The sequence below is a fragment of the Melanerpes formicivorus genome, unplaced genomic scaffold, assembly GCF_026170545.1.
Source record: "Melanerpes formicivorus ecotype bairdi unplaced genomic scaffold, bMelFor1.0.p_v2 SCAF_82, whole genome shotgun sequence".
Classification (NCBI taxonomy): Eukaryota; Metazoa; Chordata; class Aves; order Piciformes; family Picidae; genus Melanerpes; species Melanerpes formicivorus.
Genome location: NW_027142434.1, coordinates 905,821 through 924,348, shown reverse-complemented (window position 1 = coordinate 924,348; position 18,528 = coordinate 905,821). Strand labels below are relative to the sequence as shown.

Below are 18,528 nucleotides of genomic sequence, written 5' to 3'. Positions count from 1 at the left end.
CCCAACAGCTGCAGGCACACAGACAGTGCAGCACTGCAGGCTTTCCAACCTGAGAAAGGCTCTGAGCAAGGCTCTGAGCAAAGCTCTGAGCAGCCCTGGCAGAGCAGGCTGCCAGCCCTTCCATCACCAGCAGCTAGCAGCCTGTTGACCTAAATCCAAGGACAAGGACCCCCAGGTCACCACCTGAGCTTAGGGAAGGCTCCCACTTGGAGCTGATGTCAAATCCTGCAGCAGGAGCCAAGCTCTACACAAAAGGAGGTTAAGGCACTTCTCATAGCACAGCCAAGACCTCTGCTGGGCAGGGAGCTGCATCTCCACCACAGCCAGGGCCTGGCCCCTGGGCAGGGAGCTGCATCTCCACCACAGCCAGGGCCTGGCCCCTGGGCAGGGAGCTGCATCTCCACCACAGCCAGGGCCTGGGCCCTGGGCAGGGAGCTGCATCTCCACCACAGCCAGGGCCTGGGCCCTGGGCAGGGAGCTGCATCTCCACCACAGCCAGGGCCTGGGCCCTGGGCAGGGAGCTGCATCTCCACCACAGCCAGGGCCTGGCCCCTGCTCTGCTGTTAACTCAGGAGTACAAGTAAAGTTGAAATGGGAAGAGGAACTCTCCAGCTCCAGTCTAGCCTTGGAGTCAGTCTTTGGGACCTCACAATCACATCCAGCAGACCACTGGCATCTTAACACATTTGACTGTTCCACCCTTGCTACCTCTGTGGGAGATTCCTCAGTCACCCAGCTGGGTGACACTTGCAAGAGGTGGTGTGGGTGCTGGCTCATTGTCCTGTGTCCCCAGGCTCCCACTCAGACCATGCAGAAAGCTTGACAGAGGCTGCCCTCATCTGAAGGTAACCTGATGATCCCAGTGCTCTGACAGCATCACAGAATCAGCCAGATGGGAAGAGACCTCCAAGGTCGTCAAGTCCAACTGATCAGCCAACCCTACCTAATCAGCTAGGCTCCATCAGCTTACACAGAAGGGAGGAGATCCTGTGGGACCTGAACCAAGGGCTAATTACTTCTGCAAGTGACTGGTTCAGGGACAGGCAGTGCTCAGCCTCAGCCACCTCCCCCAGACACATCCTGCTCCAGGCAGCTTCAGCAAGAGGCAGACTCCCCAGAAGGCTGCCAGGCAAGGACTGCAGCCCCTGTGGTGGGAGGACAGAGCAGCCCCCAGGTCCTGGCAGAAGTGGGAGGTTCCTCATGCTATGGCAGAGCCTATCTGGGCATCTCCTGCCCTTCCAGGTTACCACATCTTAGTTACTGGCCCATGGCTGAGTAAGTACAGCAGCCAGCCAGCCCAGCAGCCTTTGCCTTGAGAGGGGAACACAGGGCTGGCTCCACTGCCTCTTGGGACAGCAGCTTTAGAGCCCTGAGGAACACAGCTGCTCGTGCAGCTCAGGCACACGTCTAGCCTTGGCTCTGGGGGGAAACTGCCCTGCGAGGCCTTCACGGAGCAGCAGCCTAAGGCCAAGGCCTCATCCAGCCACCAGAGCACGGCTGCTCCGCTCCTGTCCCCCAGGCAGGAGCCCTGCCCCCGCGGGCGGCGCGGCCGGGCGCAGAGCGCTTGGACACCACAGGAGCTCTTGGGCAGAGGTTTATTCCCTTCCCTCCGGACGTACAGCGCTCCCCAGGAGGCAGCAGGGCCCAGCGATCCGCGCCCCTCGCCGGCTCAGTACTCTTCGCCTTCCTCGTCCCCCTCCAGCGAGTCCGTGCCCACCTCCTCGTAGTCCTTCTCCAGCGCGGCCAGGTCCTCGCGGGCCTCGGAGAACTCCCCCTCCTCCATGCCCTCCCCCACGTACCAGTGCACGAAGGCTCTCTTGGCGTACATCAGGTCGAACTTGTGGTCCAGGCGCGCCCAGGCCTCGGCGATGGCGGTGGTGTTGCTCAGCATGCACACCGCCCGCTGCACCTTGGCCAGGTCCCCGCCGGGCACCACCGTGGGCGGCTGGTAGTTGATGCCAACCTGTGGGAGAAGCACGAGAGCCTGAGTCTCCTGGAAGCCTCTGGTGATGGCCAGAGCCAAACAAGGCAGCAGCTGAGCTCAATGCTTCACACCTAAGGAAATAGCTCTGCATGGGCATTTCTCTCTGCATTTCTCTCTACGGCTCCCTGAAGGCTGCCCAGGGAGGTGGTGGAGTCCCCGTCCCTGGAGGTGTTCAAGAGGGGATTGGACATGGCACTTGGTGCCACGGTTTAGCAGTCAGGAGGTCTGTGGTGACAGGTTGGACTTGATGAGCTTTGAGGTCTCTTCCAACCTTATTGATTCTATGACTCCAAGGGAGGTTGAAGCAAGGAGGGGGCAGCCTCCTCTCCTTGCTGACAAGAACCAGAGGCAGTGGTTTCAAGCTGCTCTAAGGGAGGCTCAGGCTGGATGCTAGGCTATATTTCTGCACTGGAGGGGTGATCTCACCGCCCAGGGCAGTGCTGGAGTCACCATCCCTGGGGGTGTTCAAGCAGTGTGTGGAGCTGGTGCTTAGGGACATGGTTTAGTGCTGACCCTTGGCACTGGGTCAAGGGTTGGACTGGAGGAGCTCAGAGCTCTCTGTGATTCTCAACACACAAAGCAGGTACCTGCATGGCACCTCCAGGAGGAAAAGGCTTCCTAGGCCCAGGAGAGAGAAGGAGAAGCCTGGAAGAAGCCAGGGTGGGACTTGCCTTGAAGCCAGTGGGGCACCAGTCCACGAACTGGATGGTCCTCTTGGTCTTGATGGCGGCGATGGCGGCGTTGACGTCCTTGGGCACCACGTCGCCGCGGTAGAGCATGCAGCAGGCCATGTACTTGCCGTGGCGAGGGTCGCACTTCACCATCTGGTTGGAGGGCTCGAAGCAGGCGTTGGTGATCTCGGCCACCGAGAGCTGCTCGTGGTAAGCCTTCTCGGCGGAGATGATGGGCGAGTAGGTGACCAGCGGGAAGTGGATGCGGGGGTAGGGCACCAGGTTGGTCTGGAACTCGGTGAGGTCGACGTTCAGGGCCCCGTCGAAGCGCAGGGAGGCGGTGATGGAGGACACGATCTGGCCGATCAGCCGGTTGAGGTTGGTGTAGGTGGGGCGCTCGATGTCCAGGTTGCGGCGGCAGATGTCGTAGATGGCTTCGTTGTCCACCATGAAGGCGCAGTCGGAGTGCTCCAGCGTGGTGTGGGTGGTCAGGATGGAGTTGTAAGGCTCCACCACGGCTGTGGACACCTGGGGGGCTGGGTAGATGGCAAACTCCAGCTTGGACTTTTTCCCATAGTCAACTGAGAGCCTCTCCATCAGCAGGGAGGTGAAACCCGAGCCAGTGCCTCCCCCGAAGCTGTGGAAGATGAGGAAGCCCTGCAAGCCTGTGCACTGGTCGGACTGCAAGAGAGAACACAGGGCTCAGACACCCAGAGCCCCAGCTCCAGACAGCCAGTTCCATTCTGACTCACCCCAACTGTGCAAGCTTCAGGTAGGTAACACTGAAATTGATCCCTCTGCCAATAATCCACCAGGGGCCCCACAAAAGCATTTACTTTGGGCAGGTACAGGGGGGTGACCTCCCCACTTCAAATGGCTGCCTCAGCAGTTCCCCTAAGCCCCAACTCTCAGGCCAAGAACAATGACCAAGAGCAGCAGTAACATTCCAAGAACAACCAACCACCACCTTTCCCTTTGCTCTGACATTCCCTGCCTGCACAGAAATGGAGCAGCTCCCTGTCCCAGAGCTATTGCAGCAGCCCTGCCTGAGCTGCACAGAGCTCAGTCCAGGCAAGGGAGCTGTCAGAAGGCATCACACTGCCATTGCAGCTTCACCTCCTCAGATGAAGAAGCCAGACTGCCTTGTCCTCAGAAGTGCCACATGATGCTCAGCCTGGTTCTCAGGGCTGACAGGGACTTTCAACAGCTTGTAGAGACATGACAACCACGTTTTTCAGGTCAAAGTACAGCCTGCTGCAAGCAGCTTAGCTTTAATTAGAGATGGTGGCAGCAAGGCACTGAGAGCAAGCCCAGGTTTGACGTGCAGAAGGTGCCCAGCTCAGGCTCAGCACTGCCTCTGAAAGCAGCTGTGTTTGTGTGCACTGAGGGCTCCTCACCTTTGTGACATGGGCTCAGGACACTTTGACAGGGAACTCTACCCTTCTAAGCTGATATCTTCATAACTCTGCCACATGATCTAAGTGCTGGGGAGCCTAAACCATCCCAACTTAATGAGGTTCCTTCTCTGCTGTTACTGCCTCAAATTAATTCAGGAATCATGGCAGCAGGAAATGCAAACAGGAGTCTGAACCACAGAAGCAAACACTGCTATTTAAACTGCCTTGCCAGAGCCCCAGCAAGAGACCAATCCTTTTCCAGCAGGAACTATGCAAATCATAATTCCCAGCACTGTCTTTCTGAAGCTGAACATGAAACAAGAAAGGTTTCTGAGCCTCATCAGCATTTTAGACCACTTGAAAGTCCTACCTGGCAGGAATAAGCCAACCATCCCCAGCTGGCTGAGAACAAAACCAGATGCAGACCACAGATCCTCCTTCCGTGGCACAAGTGGAAGCACAATTTGCAGGGCCATGTATTTTTGATCATCCTAACCGCCAAATCCTGTCAAACAGGCTGAGGGAAGATGTCCAAGAGTCTTCAAGAGGAGGAAAAACATCTTACCAGCTTCCTGATGCGCTCCAGAACGAGATCAATGATCTCCTTCCCGACCGTGTAATGCCCTCGAGCGTAGTTGTTGGCAGCATCTTCTTTACCGGATATCAGCTGCTCAGGATGAAAGAGCTGCCTGTATGTCCCAGTCCTGACTTCATCTGGGGAGACAAGATTTCCAAGTCAGTTTTCTGTGCAGAATGAGCTTTTCAAACCTGAGGGTGTCCAGAGCAAGGTGTTGAAGCTGAGAGACTAAAAGCAGCTGGGTGCCTTCCCGTCAGGAGGTGCCACAGGCTCAGGGCAGACCGGATGCCGGCACCCAACACTCTCCGGCTCAGAACCTCTCCCCTTGCACTCACTGACAGGTTTGACCTGCCAGGGCAGCTGAAAACTGGGCAGTAGCAGCAGAATCATTCATCCACAGTTTGAGACAACCTGAGGCCCACTTTGCAGATCAGCATCTGAAATGCTGCTTTCCTCCCTCGTGTCCCAGGCCCGCCGGGATGCTGCCTTGCTGCTCCCGCAGCTGTGGGCAGGCAGAGCCTGCACTGCTTCGTCTCCTTCCCCTCAGTTGTGTTTTCTGCCACGGACAAAGATTCCAAAGGAACAGGAGATGCTCTTTGTAGCATCTGGTCAGTTATTAACTACTGAGCTGCAAGCTCCAGAGCAAATGTCTGTGCTGAAAAGCTGTGCAGATGGGGGGTTGGATTAGATGACCTTCAGAAGCGCCTTCCCGCTCTGCCCGTTCCGGGACTCTGGATACAGCAGCCCCAGCAGGCAGATTTAAAGAGTGGTTCAGTTATGATCTCCACCAGCTCTCAGAAGCATGCACTCACATCCAGCAGGCTCCAGCTCTGTCCTACCACAAAGGAACTCAGCACAGCTTTGTCTCTGCTTGAGCTCAAGCCCTTCTTGAGTTGTGTGCTAGTGCAGTGCTGCAGCCTTCCATTAAAATCAAGTGGAAAGCAAAGAGCTCTGTTAGCTGCAGATGCTGCTGCCTGCTTGCATGGCTGCTGCTTAACCTGAGGGTGAGCAACTCCCAGCCATGGTACTGCCCCAGGGCCGGGGCACACATGCAGCAGTCCTGCTGCTTTCAGCCAGAGCAGCTCTGGGAGCTCCAGAAATCCCTGCTCTACACACATGGCACCTCCAGAGCTGCTGCTGGCACAACAGATCACAGACCTGCTTTGGTTAGGGAACACCTTCAACCATTACCAAGTCAGATGCTAAACCATCTCCCTCAGCACCACAGCTCTGCATGTCTGGCCTGACCAGCTGGGGCAGGATGAGGGGAAGGAAATCAAAACAGCTGCTGCAGGACAGGTTATAGGACAGATGCTTTCAGCTGTGTCCATGAATTCAGAGCAGAGGGAAGCAGGGCACAAGTGGGACAAGCCATGCTAGCCCTGCCCAGGGAGCCTGCAAGCAGGCAGGGCAGGGATTCAGAAGGCCAGCCCTGAGAAAGGCTCTGATGTAACCTGTAACAAAGCCCTGGCTTTCCTCCTATTGCCAACTGTTTCATAAGACAGCCTTTTGCCCAGCTCCCCATGCTGCACTGGCACCATTAACAAGCACTGGAACACCACCTTGTGCCATTTGTCCCAAGACTCACCAGCTACCCACCCCCAGAGGCAAGATGAGAGCTTTGCCACCTGCTCTCCCTCACCTCATTTCTCAGCCTTTCCTGGTTGCTTAGAGCCACCACCTGGCCAGCAGCAGAGGAAGCAAAAGCCATGGGGCTCAGGAAAGCAAAGCCAGACCTGCCACAGCTCCTGGGCATTGGCCCAGGGGGCTCTGGGTCTTTTCAGAGGTTCCAAGTCCAGCACCCTCACCCCAACCTTCTGCTCTCCTGCAGGAGTCCTTTCTACTGCATTAGCCACAGAAGTGCTCTGGGGTGCCACAACAAAAGCAACTTGCAGGAGACCCCCAGTTTGAGTCTATAGGAGCAGCCTAAGCCTATTCCCTTGCCCCCCCTTCCCAACCCTGTGCATGGCAGTAAGAAACAGCAGCAGCAGCACAAGAAACAGGCTCCTGTCCTGGGAGAGCCCCAAAGCACTGAGGCAGGGCAGCCACAAACTGAGCCCAGCAGGATTCTTCAGGCACACAGTGACAGCAAACACAAGCAAGGGGGCAGCTGTGAAACTGGGGAGCCCACACTGGGCTAATAGGATCCAGCAGGGGCTGATGCAGGGCATCACATCTGAACACTGAGGATGCTGCCAGAGCATGGGACACAGCTGCCTTCCAGCAGAGGGGACTGCCATGCAAAGGGAAGGCAGCAGGGCACCTTTGGAAGCCCCTGGACTGAGGCTAGGGATTGAGACTCACTTCTGCAAACACTCTTCAAGCTTCAGGGAGAAAGCACAGGAACCACTGCCAGGTGCAGAAACCTGCTCTAGTGACACCACAGCTGACTGCTGGACACACTGTGCCATGTTGTGCCAAGAGGCTGGAACTCCTGCTTCCCTGCATGGCAGGAGCATGAGGCACATTCAGAGGGCCCACAGGCTGGCAGGAGGTCACACTTCAATGCTTTAGAGCTCCAGAGTGCACATGTGCCAGTCCAAGCACTTCCCATCACTAGGAAGTTGCAGGCAAACCCTGCCTGACCAAGCTGGAGGCCTTCTCTGAGCAGGTGACAACATCAACAGCTGAGGGGAGAGCAGCTGATGTTGTTCCCCTGGGCCTGAGCACAGCCTTCCACACTGTCCCCACCACAGCCTGGGCTCCAGGCTGGTGACACATGGGGGTGAGGGGTGACCACCAGATGGATACAGAACTGGCTTGAGGGCTGCACCCAGAGAGTGGCTGTGCATGGCTCCATGGCCCAGGGGAGGCCAGGGACAAGCAGAGGCCCTCAGGGATCAGTCCTGGGCCCAGGCTTGTTCAACATCTCTGTGGGTGCCATGGACAGTGGCACTGAGTGCAACCTCAGCAGGTTTGCTGCTGGCACCAAGCTGTGTGGTGCAGCAGACAGCTGGAGGGAAGGGATCCATCCAGAGGGAGCTGGGCAGGCTAGAGGGAAGGGATCCATCCAGAGGGAGCTGGACAGGCTGGAGGGAAGGGATCCATCCAGAGGGAGCTGGACAGGCTGGAGGGAAGGGATCCATCCAGAGGGAGCTGGACAGGCTGGAGGGAAGGGATCCATCCAGAGGGACCTGGACAGGCTGCAGAGCTGGGCACAAGCCAACCTCAGGAGGGTCAACAAGACCAAGGGCAGGGTCCTGCAGCTGGCTAGAGGCAATCCCAGGCACAAATCCAGGCTGGGCAGGGACTGGCTGGAAAGCAGCCCTGAGGAGAGAGCCTTGGGGGTGCTGGGGGAGGAGAAGCTCAGCAGGAGCTCTCAGTGTGCACTTGCAGCCCAGAAAGCCAAGCAGAGCCTGGGCTGCAGCAGGAGAAGTGTGGCCAGCAGGGCAAGAGAGGTGATCCTCCCCCTCTGCTCAGCTCTGGGGAGACCCCACCTGGAGTCCTGCCTCCAGTTCTGGAGCCCCTATGGCAAGAGGGATCTGGAGGTGCTGGAAGGTGTCCAGAGCAGGGCCAGGAGGAGGAGCAGAGGGCTGGAGCTGCTCTGCTGTGAGGACAGACTGAAGGAGTTGGGGCTGTTCAGTCTGGAGAAGAGAAGGCTCCCAGGTGACCTCATTGTGGCCTTCCAGGATCTGCAGGGGGCTGCAGGAAGGCTGGGGAGGGACTGCTCAGGATCTCAGGCAGTGCTAGGACTAGGGGGAATGGAATGAAGCTGGAGGTGGGGAGATTGAGGCTGGAGGGGAGGAGGAAGTTCTTCCCCATGAGAGTGGTGAAGGCCTGGGATGGGTTGTGCAGGGAGGTGGTTGGGGCCCTGTCCCTGGAGGTGTTTAAGGCCAGGCTGGCTGAGGCTGTGGCCAGGCTGATCTAGTGTGGGGTGTCCCTGCCCATGGCAGGGGGGTTGGGGCTGGCTGATCCCTGTGGTCCCTTCCAACCCTGACTGATTCTGTGATAAGCTTTTTGTAGTAAAAATGGTGCTATGGGTTTAAGAAATCAGGACAGAAGAGAATGAACCAGGTTGGGAGAGACCTTCCAGGTCATCGAGCCCAACCCATCACCCAACACCACCTGATCAACTAAACCATGGCACCAAGCACCCAGCAAGCCTCCTCCTAAACACCTCCAGTGATGGCAGCTCCAGATAGGGTACAGACCTCCACAGGCAGGAAAGGTCCAGGGGGGGACCAGGAAGTGTCACCTTTGTTATTTCACTCCCAGAATGCCTGCATCTCCCCTTTATAAGGGAACAGCACAAGCTGTCCAGCCCCCTTCCCCTCCCTCTCTCTGTCCCTTGCCTGGCCTGGGCTCCCTTACCTTTGCTATGCAGAGGGGGCCTGGGGCAGGCCTGGAGCCACAAGCCACAGTCTAGCTGTGTCCCTTGGGTTTGGTATGGGGGCTAGGGAGTCATGGTGGGCACAGCACTTGAGGCCTGGGGTTTTGGCCTGGTTTGGAGGGAGGCTGGGGAAGGCTTTGACCTAAGGAGGCTTTTTGGGAGAGCTGTGGCCGAGGGGGACTATGAAGCTTCAGCCTAAGGAGGTTCTTGCAGAACCCTGGCCAAGGCGCTGTGGATCTCGTGTAGTTGATGTGCTTTGCACTGCTGCAGGCAGTCATGAGCTGCACTTCCATCTCAGCTTCTAACCCTGTCCAGCCCAGAGTGCAGCATCCTTCTTTACAGCACCAGAACAAGAGCACACAGTCTCAGGCTGTGCCAGGGGAGGTTTAGGCTGGATGTTAGGAGGAAGTTCTACACAGAGAGAGTGATTGCCCATTGGGATGTGCTGCCTGGGGAGGTATCAGTCTCACAGTATCACTGAGGTTGGAAGAGACCTCGAGGATCATCGAGTCCAACCTATCAACACAGACCCCATGACTAGACCATGGCACCAAGGGCCACATCCAATCCCCTCTGGAACACCTCCAGGGATGGAGACTCCACCACCTCCCTGGGCAGCACATCCCAATGACGAATGACTCGCTCGGTGAAGAACTTTCTCCTCACCTCCAGTCTAAACCTCCCCTGGCACAGCTTGAGACTGTGTCCTCTTGTTCTGGTGCTGGCTGCCTGGGAGAAGAGACCAACCCCTTCCTGGCTCCAACCTCCCTTCAGATAGTTGTAGAGGGCAATGAGGTCTCCCCTGAGCCTCCTCTTCTGCAGGCTAAGCAACCCGAGCTCCCTCAGCCTCTCCTCCCAGGGCTGTGCTCCAGACCCCTCCCCAGCTTTGTTGCCCTTCTCTGGACACCTTCAAGTCTCTCAATGTCCTTCCTGACCTGAGGGGCCCAGAACTGGACACAGGACTCCAGGTGTGGCCTAACCAATGCAGAGTCCAGGGGCACAAGGACTTCCCTGCTCCTGCTGGCCACACTCTGCCTGCTGCAGGCCAGGATGCCCTTGGCCTTGGCCCCACACTTGGGCACACTGCTGGCTCCTGTTCAGGCAGCTGTCAATCAGCACCCCCAGCTCCCTCTCTCTTTGGCAGCTCTCAGCCACTCTGCCCCCAGCCTGGAGCTCTGCCTGGGGTTGCTGTGGCCAAAGTGCAGCCCCTGGCACTTGGACTTGTTGAATGCCATCCTGTTGGCCTCTGCCCAGCTGTGCAGCCTGGCAAGGTCCCTCTGCAGAGCCCTTCTGCCCTCTGACTGACCAACCTCTGCTCCCAGCTTGCTGTCAGCTGCACATTTGCTGCTGACTGACTCCATCCCCTCCTCCAGATCATCAATGAAGATGTTAAAGAGCACAGGGCCCAGCACTGCTCCCTGGGGCACAGCACTGGTGCCTGGCTGCCAGCTGGCTGTGGCACCATTCACCACCACTCTCTGGGCTCAGCCTCCAGCCAGTTCCTCACCCAGCACAGAGTGTAGTGGTCCAGGCCAGGGGCTGACAGCTTGGCCAGGGGTTGGCTGTGGGGGATGGTGTCAAAGGCCTTGCTGCAGTCCAGGCAGACCACATCCACAGCCTGCCCCACAGCCACCAGGCAGTCACCTGGGCATGGAAGGAGATCAGGTTGGAGAAGCAGGACCTGCCCTTCCTAAAATCAGGTGGTTGAGTCCCCATCACTGGAGGTGTTCAGGAGGAGACTTGATGGGGTGCTTGGAGCCATGGGTTAGTTGTTTAGGTGGCTTGGATTAGTTGATAGGTTGGACAGGACGATCTTGAAGGTCTCTTCCAACCTGGTCTGTTCTGTTCTATCCCCTCGGAAGCGCTGGGCAGCCTCTGTCCCAGCAGCTCCCTAGAACGGAGACACAGGAAGGGCCCCGAGCAGGTGGCAGGGCTGGCCCAGCAGACCCTCAGCCAGGCCAATGGCCTCCTCCAGCAGGCCCTGCAGCCCCAGCACGGCCGCCACGTACCGATCACCGCCGGCTCCAGGTCCACAAAGACCGCCCTGGGCACGTGCTTGCCGGCGCCGGTCTCGCTGAAGAAGGTGTTGAAGGAGTCGTCGCCGCCGCCCAGGCTCTTGTCGGCGGGCATGGTGCCGTTGGGCTGGATGCCGTGCTCCAGGCAGTACAGCTCCCAGCAGGCGTTGCCGATCTGCACGCCCGCCTGGCCCACGTGGATGGAGATGCACTCGCGCTGCGGGGAGGCAACGGGGCGCTCAGCACCCGCGGCAGCGCCCCGGGATGCGCCGCATCGCACCCCCTCCCACCCCCCCCCGGGGCTGCACCGCATGGCACCACCCCCCACCCCCCCCCCGGGATGCACCGCATGGCACCACCCCCCACCCCCCCCCCGGGATGCACCGCATGCAGTGCCTGGCACCACCCCCCTCAGGGCTGCACCGCATGCAGCGCCTGGCACCACCCCCCCCCGGGGCTGCACCACATGCAGTGCCTGGCACCACCCCCCCAGGGCTGCACCACATGCAGTGCCTGGACACCCCCACCACCCCCCATGAGCTGCACCGCATACAGCAGCCTGGCACCCCCACCTCTGCCCGGGGCTGCACAGCATGCAGTGCCTGGCACCCCCCTAACCCCCCCGGGGCTGCACCGCATGCAGTGCCTGGCACCCCCCTAACCCCCCCGGGGCTGCACCGCATGCAGTGCCTGGCACCCCCTAACCCCCCCCGGGCTGCACCGCATGCAGTGCCTGGCACCACCCCCCCCGGGCTGCACCGCATGCAGTGCCTGGCACCACCCCCCTCAGGGCTGCACCGCATGCAGTGCCTGGCACCCCCCTACCCACCCTGGGGCTACACCGCATGCAGTGCCTGGCACCCCCTAACCCCCCCGGGGCTGCACCACATGCAGTGCCTGGCACCACCCCCCCCAGGGCTGCACCACATGCAGTGCCTGGCACCACCCCCCCCCAGGGCTGCACCGCATGCAGCGCCTGGCACCCCCTACGCACCCTGGGGCTGCACCACATGCAGCACCTGGCACCCCCTACCCCCCAGGGCTGCACTGCATGCAGCGCCTGGCACCACCCCCCCGGGGCTGCGCCGCATGCAGCGCCTGGCACCACCCCCACCCCCCAGAGCTGCACCCCATGAAGCAGCCTGGACACCCCCTCTGCCCCCCAGAGCTGCACCCCATGAAGCAGCCCCTGGACACCCCCTCTGCCCCCCAGAGCTGCACCCCATGAAGCAGCCTGGACACCCCCACTACCCCCCAGAGCTGCACCGCATGCAGCGCCTGGCACCACCCTGCCCCGGGGCTGCACCGCATGCAGCAGCCTGGACACCCCACCTAGGGCTGAACCACACGCAGCACAGGACCAGCCCCAGGCTGCCCAGGCAGCTCCCTGCCCGCAGCGCTCTGAACATTGGCCTCATTGCCCTGGGGGCACTTGGCACAACACAGCAAAAGCCTCCCTCGGGCACCATGCACCCAGGCAGGCCCTCGCAGACGCCTGTGTCCCCAAGCCCATTCCTCCTCCTCCCCATCTCCAACCAGACCAGGGTTTGGAAGAGCCTGATCAACTCCTCCAGCCCCCCAGCCAGCTCCTCTCCACCCAGAAGAACCAATGCCTGCACCTACCTGAGGATGCCCCTGGGAGCTGCAGCCCCAGGAGGGAAGCCTGCTGAGGGCCTGAGGCCATGTGCTTAAAGCACAGCAAACCAGAAGCCAGCTCACTGCCCAGGGCTCTGCCATCCTGAGCAGTCTGGGAGCCACCCTTAGCATGGCTTCAGAAACATCTGTCAGTGCCATGGACACTGCCATTGAGGCACCCTCAGCAGGTCTGGGGGTGCCACCAAGCTGTGTGGTGTGGCTGACACTGGAGGGGAGGCATCTGCCCAGAGGCAGCTGGGCAGGCTGCAGAGGTGATCCCAAGCCAACCTCATGAAGTTCAACAAGGCCAAGGGCAAGGTCCTGCAGCTGGGGCAGGGCAATCCCAGGCACAAATCCAGGCTGGGGGAGGAGTGGCTGAGAGCAGCCTGGAGGAGAAGGCCTTGGGGGTGCAGGTTGATGACAAAGTCCCCAGCAGCCAGCAACGGTCCCTGGCAGCCCAGGTGCCAACCATGGCATCAAAAGCAGTGTGAGCAGCAGGACAGGGATGGGGCTGGGGCAGGAGAGCTGGGGAGGGACTTTGGCCAAGGGCTGGGAGTGCCAGGATGAGGAACAATGGCTTTGAGCTGGGAGAGAGGAGACTGAGAGTGGAGAGGAAGAAGAGATTGCTGAGAGTGAGGCTGGGGAGAGCCTGGCACAGGCTGCCCAGGGAGGCTGTGGCTGTGCCCTGCCTGGAGGTGCTCAGGACCAGGCTGGATGAGGCCTTGAGCCCATGGCAAGGAGGTTGGAAGTGGATGAGCCTCAAGGTCCCTTCCAACCCAACCTCTTGTCTGAAACCTGAGGGCTCACACCACACTGCCAAGCACCAAGGCCCTCACCACCAGGCATGACCTCACCACCAGGCATGACCTCAGCTAAGCTGTGCAGAATGTGGTTCCTGGCAGCCAAGGGATCTGATCACAGCAGTGCATGGATCCAGGCTGCCTTGGCTACCCAGAGCACAAAGCCAGCTTCCTGGCTGGAGCCCTGGGCTGATCATTGAGAGTCAGACCCCAGAGACCCAGCTCCTGGCCCATCTCTGATGCTTTGTGTTTGACAGAGCTCCAGTTTGGAGTGACAGAGGGAAGTGCTCTGAGTGCCAGGCACATTTAACTGCCTTCAGGCCCTGTGACTGGATGGCACTTGCCTTGTCCTTGGGAATCCCAGCACAAGCAGGACCTGGAGCTCTTGATGTGGAACTTCATGGGACAGGTTGTCTCATCCAGCCATAAGGTCTGGGCACAGTCCACATCCACAGTGAGTGCAGGAGATCAGGAGCAGCCCTTCCAGCCTCCTTGGGAAGTCCAAGGAGTTCAGCCTGTGCTTGCCCAAACCCCCAGGGCTTGTTCTCAACCACAGCACTGAGCAGCACAGAACTGTTGGCTTCCAGCTCCCCATCCACAGCCGCTGACCCCCTCCTGCTCTCCAGGCCAGAGCACTGCACTGGGTGCTGCCCTGCCCTGGGTGCTGCCCTGCCCTGCCCTGGGTGCTGCCCTGCCCTGCCCTGGGTGCTGCCCTGCCCTGCCCTGGGTGCTGCCCTGCCCTGCCCTGGGTGCTGCCCTGCCCTGCCCTGGGTGCTGCCCTGCCCTGCCCTGGGTGCTGCCCTGCCCTGCCCTGGGTGCTGCCCTGCCCTGGGTGCTGCCCTGCCCTGCCCTGGGTGCTGCCCTGCCCTGGGTGCTGCCCTGCCCTGCCCTGGGTGCCGCGCTGCCCTGGGTGCCGCGCTGCAGACAGCCAGCACTGGCAGGAGGGTGACAGAAAAGGCAGCTCCCAGCATGCAGCCCAAAGCTGCAGTCACAGAAGGCAGCTCCTGGCAGTGACTGAGGCCACACCTCAGGGAAGCAGGAGGACAGCCTGCAACTCTTCCCTAGTGAGAGGAGAGAGCAGAGAGAGAACCCCACCTCAGCCCAGGCCCACACCTGCACTGAGGTTCCACCAGTGACCCAAGCATTGCTAGGGAAGCTCCTAAGCAGCTGAGGAAGGGCACTGAAAGGAAGGGCACAGGCCCTTGCTTGCCCAGGGGAGGCACCAGACTGTACAGGAGCTTCCCACCACCAAAGGAAGCAGTGCCCCTGCTTCAAGCCACACACAGCCACAGCTGTGCACATGTCCTTGACAGCACAGCTTGTGCAACAGAGCCACAGGGCAGGTGCCCCAGGTGCCCCCTCAGGAGCATGCCCTGCTTGTGCTGACAGCACAGAGCTCAGCACAGGGCAGTGACTCCCAGAGGCACCACACAGAGGCAGCCCTGTGGAGAAGATCCCAGGGGTTGCCACAGAAGCCCTGCTCAGCACCCAGCAGAGCTTCCTGCTGCTCAGTGAGGTAAGCAACCTGCCAGGCTACAACAGGAGGCACCAGGAGGCCTTCCCTCTGCTCTGCAGGAGAGGTCAGGCCAGGTGTTTGGGAGATGCTGGGAGATGCTGAGAGCTGCAGCCCTGGCACAGGTCACCAGAGAGGGGAAGGGATCTCCATGGGTGGAGGTGTGCAAAACTTGGCAAGAACAGCCAGTCACAGAGGGCTGGCCTGGTGCTGCTGCTCACCCTGCTCCTTCCCCTGCTTGCCTGCAGCACCTCAGCACTTGGGAGGCTATTTAGTGGCACAGATCCTTGTGAGACACCAAGAGACTCTGCCCACTCTGCTCAGCCTTTTCAGAGCAGAAGCTTCACCACAGCACAGACCAGGACAAAACCTGAGCCATCTCCAAGCCCTAAGGACAGGGCAGAGGCAACTGTGACAGCTCTGGACCCTCACACACCACTGGTGGAAGTGTCATAGCAAGGCTTAAGTGAGTCCCACAGACAGCACTGCTCAGGGCTGTGCTCAGGGCACAGAACCCTGAAGCCCTTCAGTGCTCCCAGAGAGCAGAGAGACCTTTCCAAGCCCACTCTGAACCCCTCCAGCCTCTGTCTCCTGGTGCTGTGTGACCTGCACCAGGCTGAGCACTGCCTTGTCTTTCCTTACTGTCCCTGCAGTAGCTGCAGGCTATGGCTGGACCCTCTGACAGGCTGCAGCCCAGCTCTCCCCAGCTGCACTGGCAGATCAGGCTCTAGGTCCTCTCCAGGACAGCACTTTAGGTGCAGCTCTGTTGGTGCAAAGCTGATGGAAAGCCAAGCTTCACAGAACAGCTGCAACAGCCCAGACCAAGCTCAGCTCCATCCCGTGACAAGCAACCTGCTCTCCCTAGGATGGAACTCGAGAGGGTCACAGAACGCTAGGGGCTGGAAGGGACCTCAAGAGATCATCCAGTGCAAGCCCAGCAGGGCAGCAGGTCTCACAGCAAAGCCGCATGCTCTGCAGGGGCGAGGGGCTGCGTTCATACTCCCGATCGGGTACTCAGACAGGTAAGAGCAAAAGGAGAGCAGCAGCACACCCCTGCCCAGCTGCCCTTCCTGCTGCGTGTCAGTGCCACAAGTGCTGAGCTCGGTGCTCGCAGCCCCGCTGCAGCCATCCCCAGCGCAACCTTTGCACAGCCACAGCCTCGCTCCGAGGAGCGCCACAGGGCCAAGTCCACAGGGGGAGCTGGGGCCGGAGCCCACACTGACAGCTCCCACGTGTGCTGCCCAGCTCCCAGCCCCTGCCACTCCTCTCCCCTCCCCGAAGGGATGACTCTGAGCTCACAAGGTCATTGCACCTCACCTTTGTCACTCGCCAGGCTCACCAAGTCCTCTGCCCGGAGCCCCTCCCCGAGCTCCGCGCAGCGCCCGGCCGGGGGTGGGGGGAAAGGGCAGAGGCGAAGCCGCAAGCTGCGCCTGCGGGACCCCCGCGGCCTCCCCCGCCACGCCGGGCCCCCGGCACCCCCGGGAGCACCCCCAGAGCTCCCCCGAGAGCACCCCCAGAGCTCCCCCGAGAGCACCCCCAGAGCTCCCCGGCGCTCCCCCTCCGGCCGGGCGGGACGCGCAGCCACGTCCCGCTGCAGCGACAGCCGGCACCGGCCCCGGCCCCGCAGGGCACGACCGGAGCCAGCGCTGCCGCAGCCGCCCCAGAGCCGGCCGGGGGCTGCACGCCCCCCGCCCGCGGGCACCGCCGCCATGTTCTCGGCGCCGCCGCCACCATTTTGGGACAGGGCACGGCGGGCCCGGGGGGCGCGGCGCGGGGGCCCCTGCTGCCCTTCCTCCTCCTCCTCCTCCCCTTCCCCGCCGCGGGCCGGGGCGGACCCGCGACTCCCGCCGCGCACGGGCGGGGCCGCCCCGCCCCCCTCTGCGCGTCGGCGAGCAAAGCGGCGCCGGGAGCCCCCTCCCCGGGGCCCGCGCTCACCATGGTTCGGGCTGGGAGCGGGCAGCGCTGGGAGCGGCAGACGCGCAACGGGTCTGGGCGGCAGCACCTCGAAAGCGGCCGCCCTTCCCGGGGCCATCTTATATAGGGAGCGGGGCGGGGCGGCGGGCTCCGCACGCCGTGCTCATTGGCTGTGACTCTCCCGGAGTCGTGACCCTCCTGCGGTGCTATTGGATGGCTGCGCACCCAGCCCGCGCACTCTCCCAATCGGAGCGGGCAGCGGCCGCGTGGAATGCACCCCGCTGTGCGCCATTGGAGCGCAGATATGAATTTCACGTTTCCGCGCTAGCTATTGGCTGATTCGTAACCAGGGGCGGGGAAGGGGCAGGGCTTCCTCTTCCCGCCGGCGCAGCTCAGCGCCTCCCTTCTCTGCCCCGGTGCTCCCCGGTGGCCGGGAGCGCTGTGGCCGGAGCCAGCGGCTGACGCGGAGGAAGAGGGCAGAGCAGAGCAGCTTTGCCCACCCGGGAGCCCCGGGCCTGCTTGGGCTGCGGCAGGCCCGGTGGTCAGTGCGGCGGGTCGAGAGCTCAGCGCAAGGGGAGCCCCGGGCAGGCGGCAGCTGCCCAAGAGCCAGGCTGCGCCGGGGCGCTCCCGGGCCCGGCTGCGCACAAAGGGGCGAGGGGACTGCCAGGCTGTGGAGGGCGAAGGAGCTGAGCCCTGGGCAGCAGCGTGCAGAGCCCTGCAGGGTCTGGAGCTGCCTCAGGGTGGAAGGGCGAGATGTCTGTCTGTGTCTTTGCCCCCGTAGGAGAGAGCAGGCAGCTCCACTGCACAGCTGCCAGGCACGGCAGGGCTCTGTACAGCAGTCGCACAACGGAAAGGACTTAGGGCCAGGGGACCAGCTCTGGAGAGTTCTGCAGATCCTGCTGAAACCAGGACCTTTGGCGCCCGAGTGCCCCAACTTACTTTGGAGGTTTAGATGGGAAGGGTAAAACCTCTGTGATGTGTCCCAAGGGTCTGCATCGAGAGTTTGATACCCTGAGCACCGCTGGCAGCGCAGCATCGGCTCCAGGAAGCTGCTTCTTGTCCTGCTCCTGTGGCGGGATAGGTAGCTGAAAGAGCTTGAACCAAAGCAAAGCGTCTCAGGGTTTCCTCTGCCTGTGTAGGTGCCCAGTCCTGAACCCAAGGCAGGGTGTTGGGGTCACATCCTGCTAGGTTACAGCCGGCTGGGATGGGTGCTGGGAGGTGCTGAAGCCTCTCTCCTGCTCGTCCCAGGGGAGGGCAGGCAACCCATGCCTGCTAGGGCTGCTGCTGCTCTCAGCGATTTCATTGTGAGCATTTCAACACAGGGTGTGGAGGTGAAACCTGCCTTGGCTGCACACTCAGTCACTGAAAGGAAAGGAAGGCAAAAGCGCTCCAGAAACCCAGGCTCAGAGGGTGGGGAGAGGACAGACAACCAACTCCAAACAGCATCAATACACCCGACAAAGAACGATGCCACTTGTCACCAGGGGCTGCAAACCAGGTCAGGCACAAAAGAGCACCGAGCTGTTGGTATCTGGAGAATGTGGCTGTCTCCAGGCCAGAGGGAGGCTGCCCGGGGGGGCTGGAGGGATGGCTGGGGGTGAGGGCACCCAGGTAGTGTATCAAGAAGAAAGCCTCCTCCTGCTCCTGGTCACTGTGAGGATGAAGCCCCAGGAGGTGGCTGGCCGGGCCGGT

The 18,528-nt window shown here is 61.1% G+C and overlaps 1 protein-coding gene across 1 annotated transcript; it reads right to left on the bottom strand.

Annotated features, from left to right (window-relative positions):
* Positions 1 to 1,578: 1,578 nt before the first annotated feature.
* On the bottom strand, positions 1,579 to 16,942 carry LOC137454559 (tubulin alpha chain, testis-specific). The gene is made up of 5 exons (XM_068164641.1): positions 16,858 to 16,942; positions 10,969 to 11,191; positions 4,618 to 4,766; positions 2,656 to 3,336; positions 1,579 to 1,963 (listed from the first exon to the last, which is right to left on the bottom strand). The coding sequence occupies exons 1-5, from the start codon at positions 16,858 to 16,860 to the stop codon at positions 1,670 to 1,672; spliced, it is 1,350 nt and encodes a 449-aa protein (XP_068020742.1). The 5' UTR covers positions 16,861 to 16,942; the 3' UTR covers positions 1,579 to 1,669.
* Positions 16,943 to 18,528: the final 1,586 nt, after the last annotated feature.

Excerpts from the sequence above, each read along its gene's own strand:
- LOC137454559 (XM_068164641.1), bottom strand. Across the intron at positions 4,767-10,968 it reads CCTGGAGCCGGCGGTGATCG|ATGAAGTCAGGACTGGGACA; the intron begins GTACGTGGCGGC and ends TTGTCTCCCCAG. Across the intron at positions 3,337-4,617 it reads TGGAGCGCATCAGGAAGCTG|TCCGACCAGTGCACAGGCTT; the intron begins GTAAGATGTTTT and ends TCTCTCTTGCAG.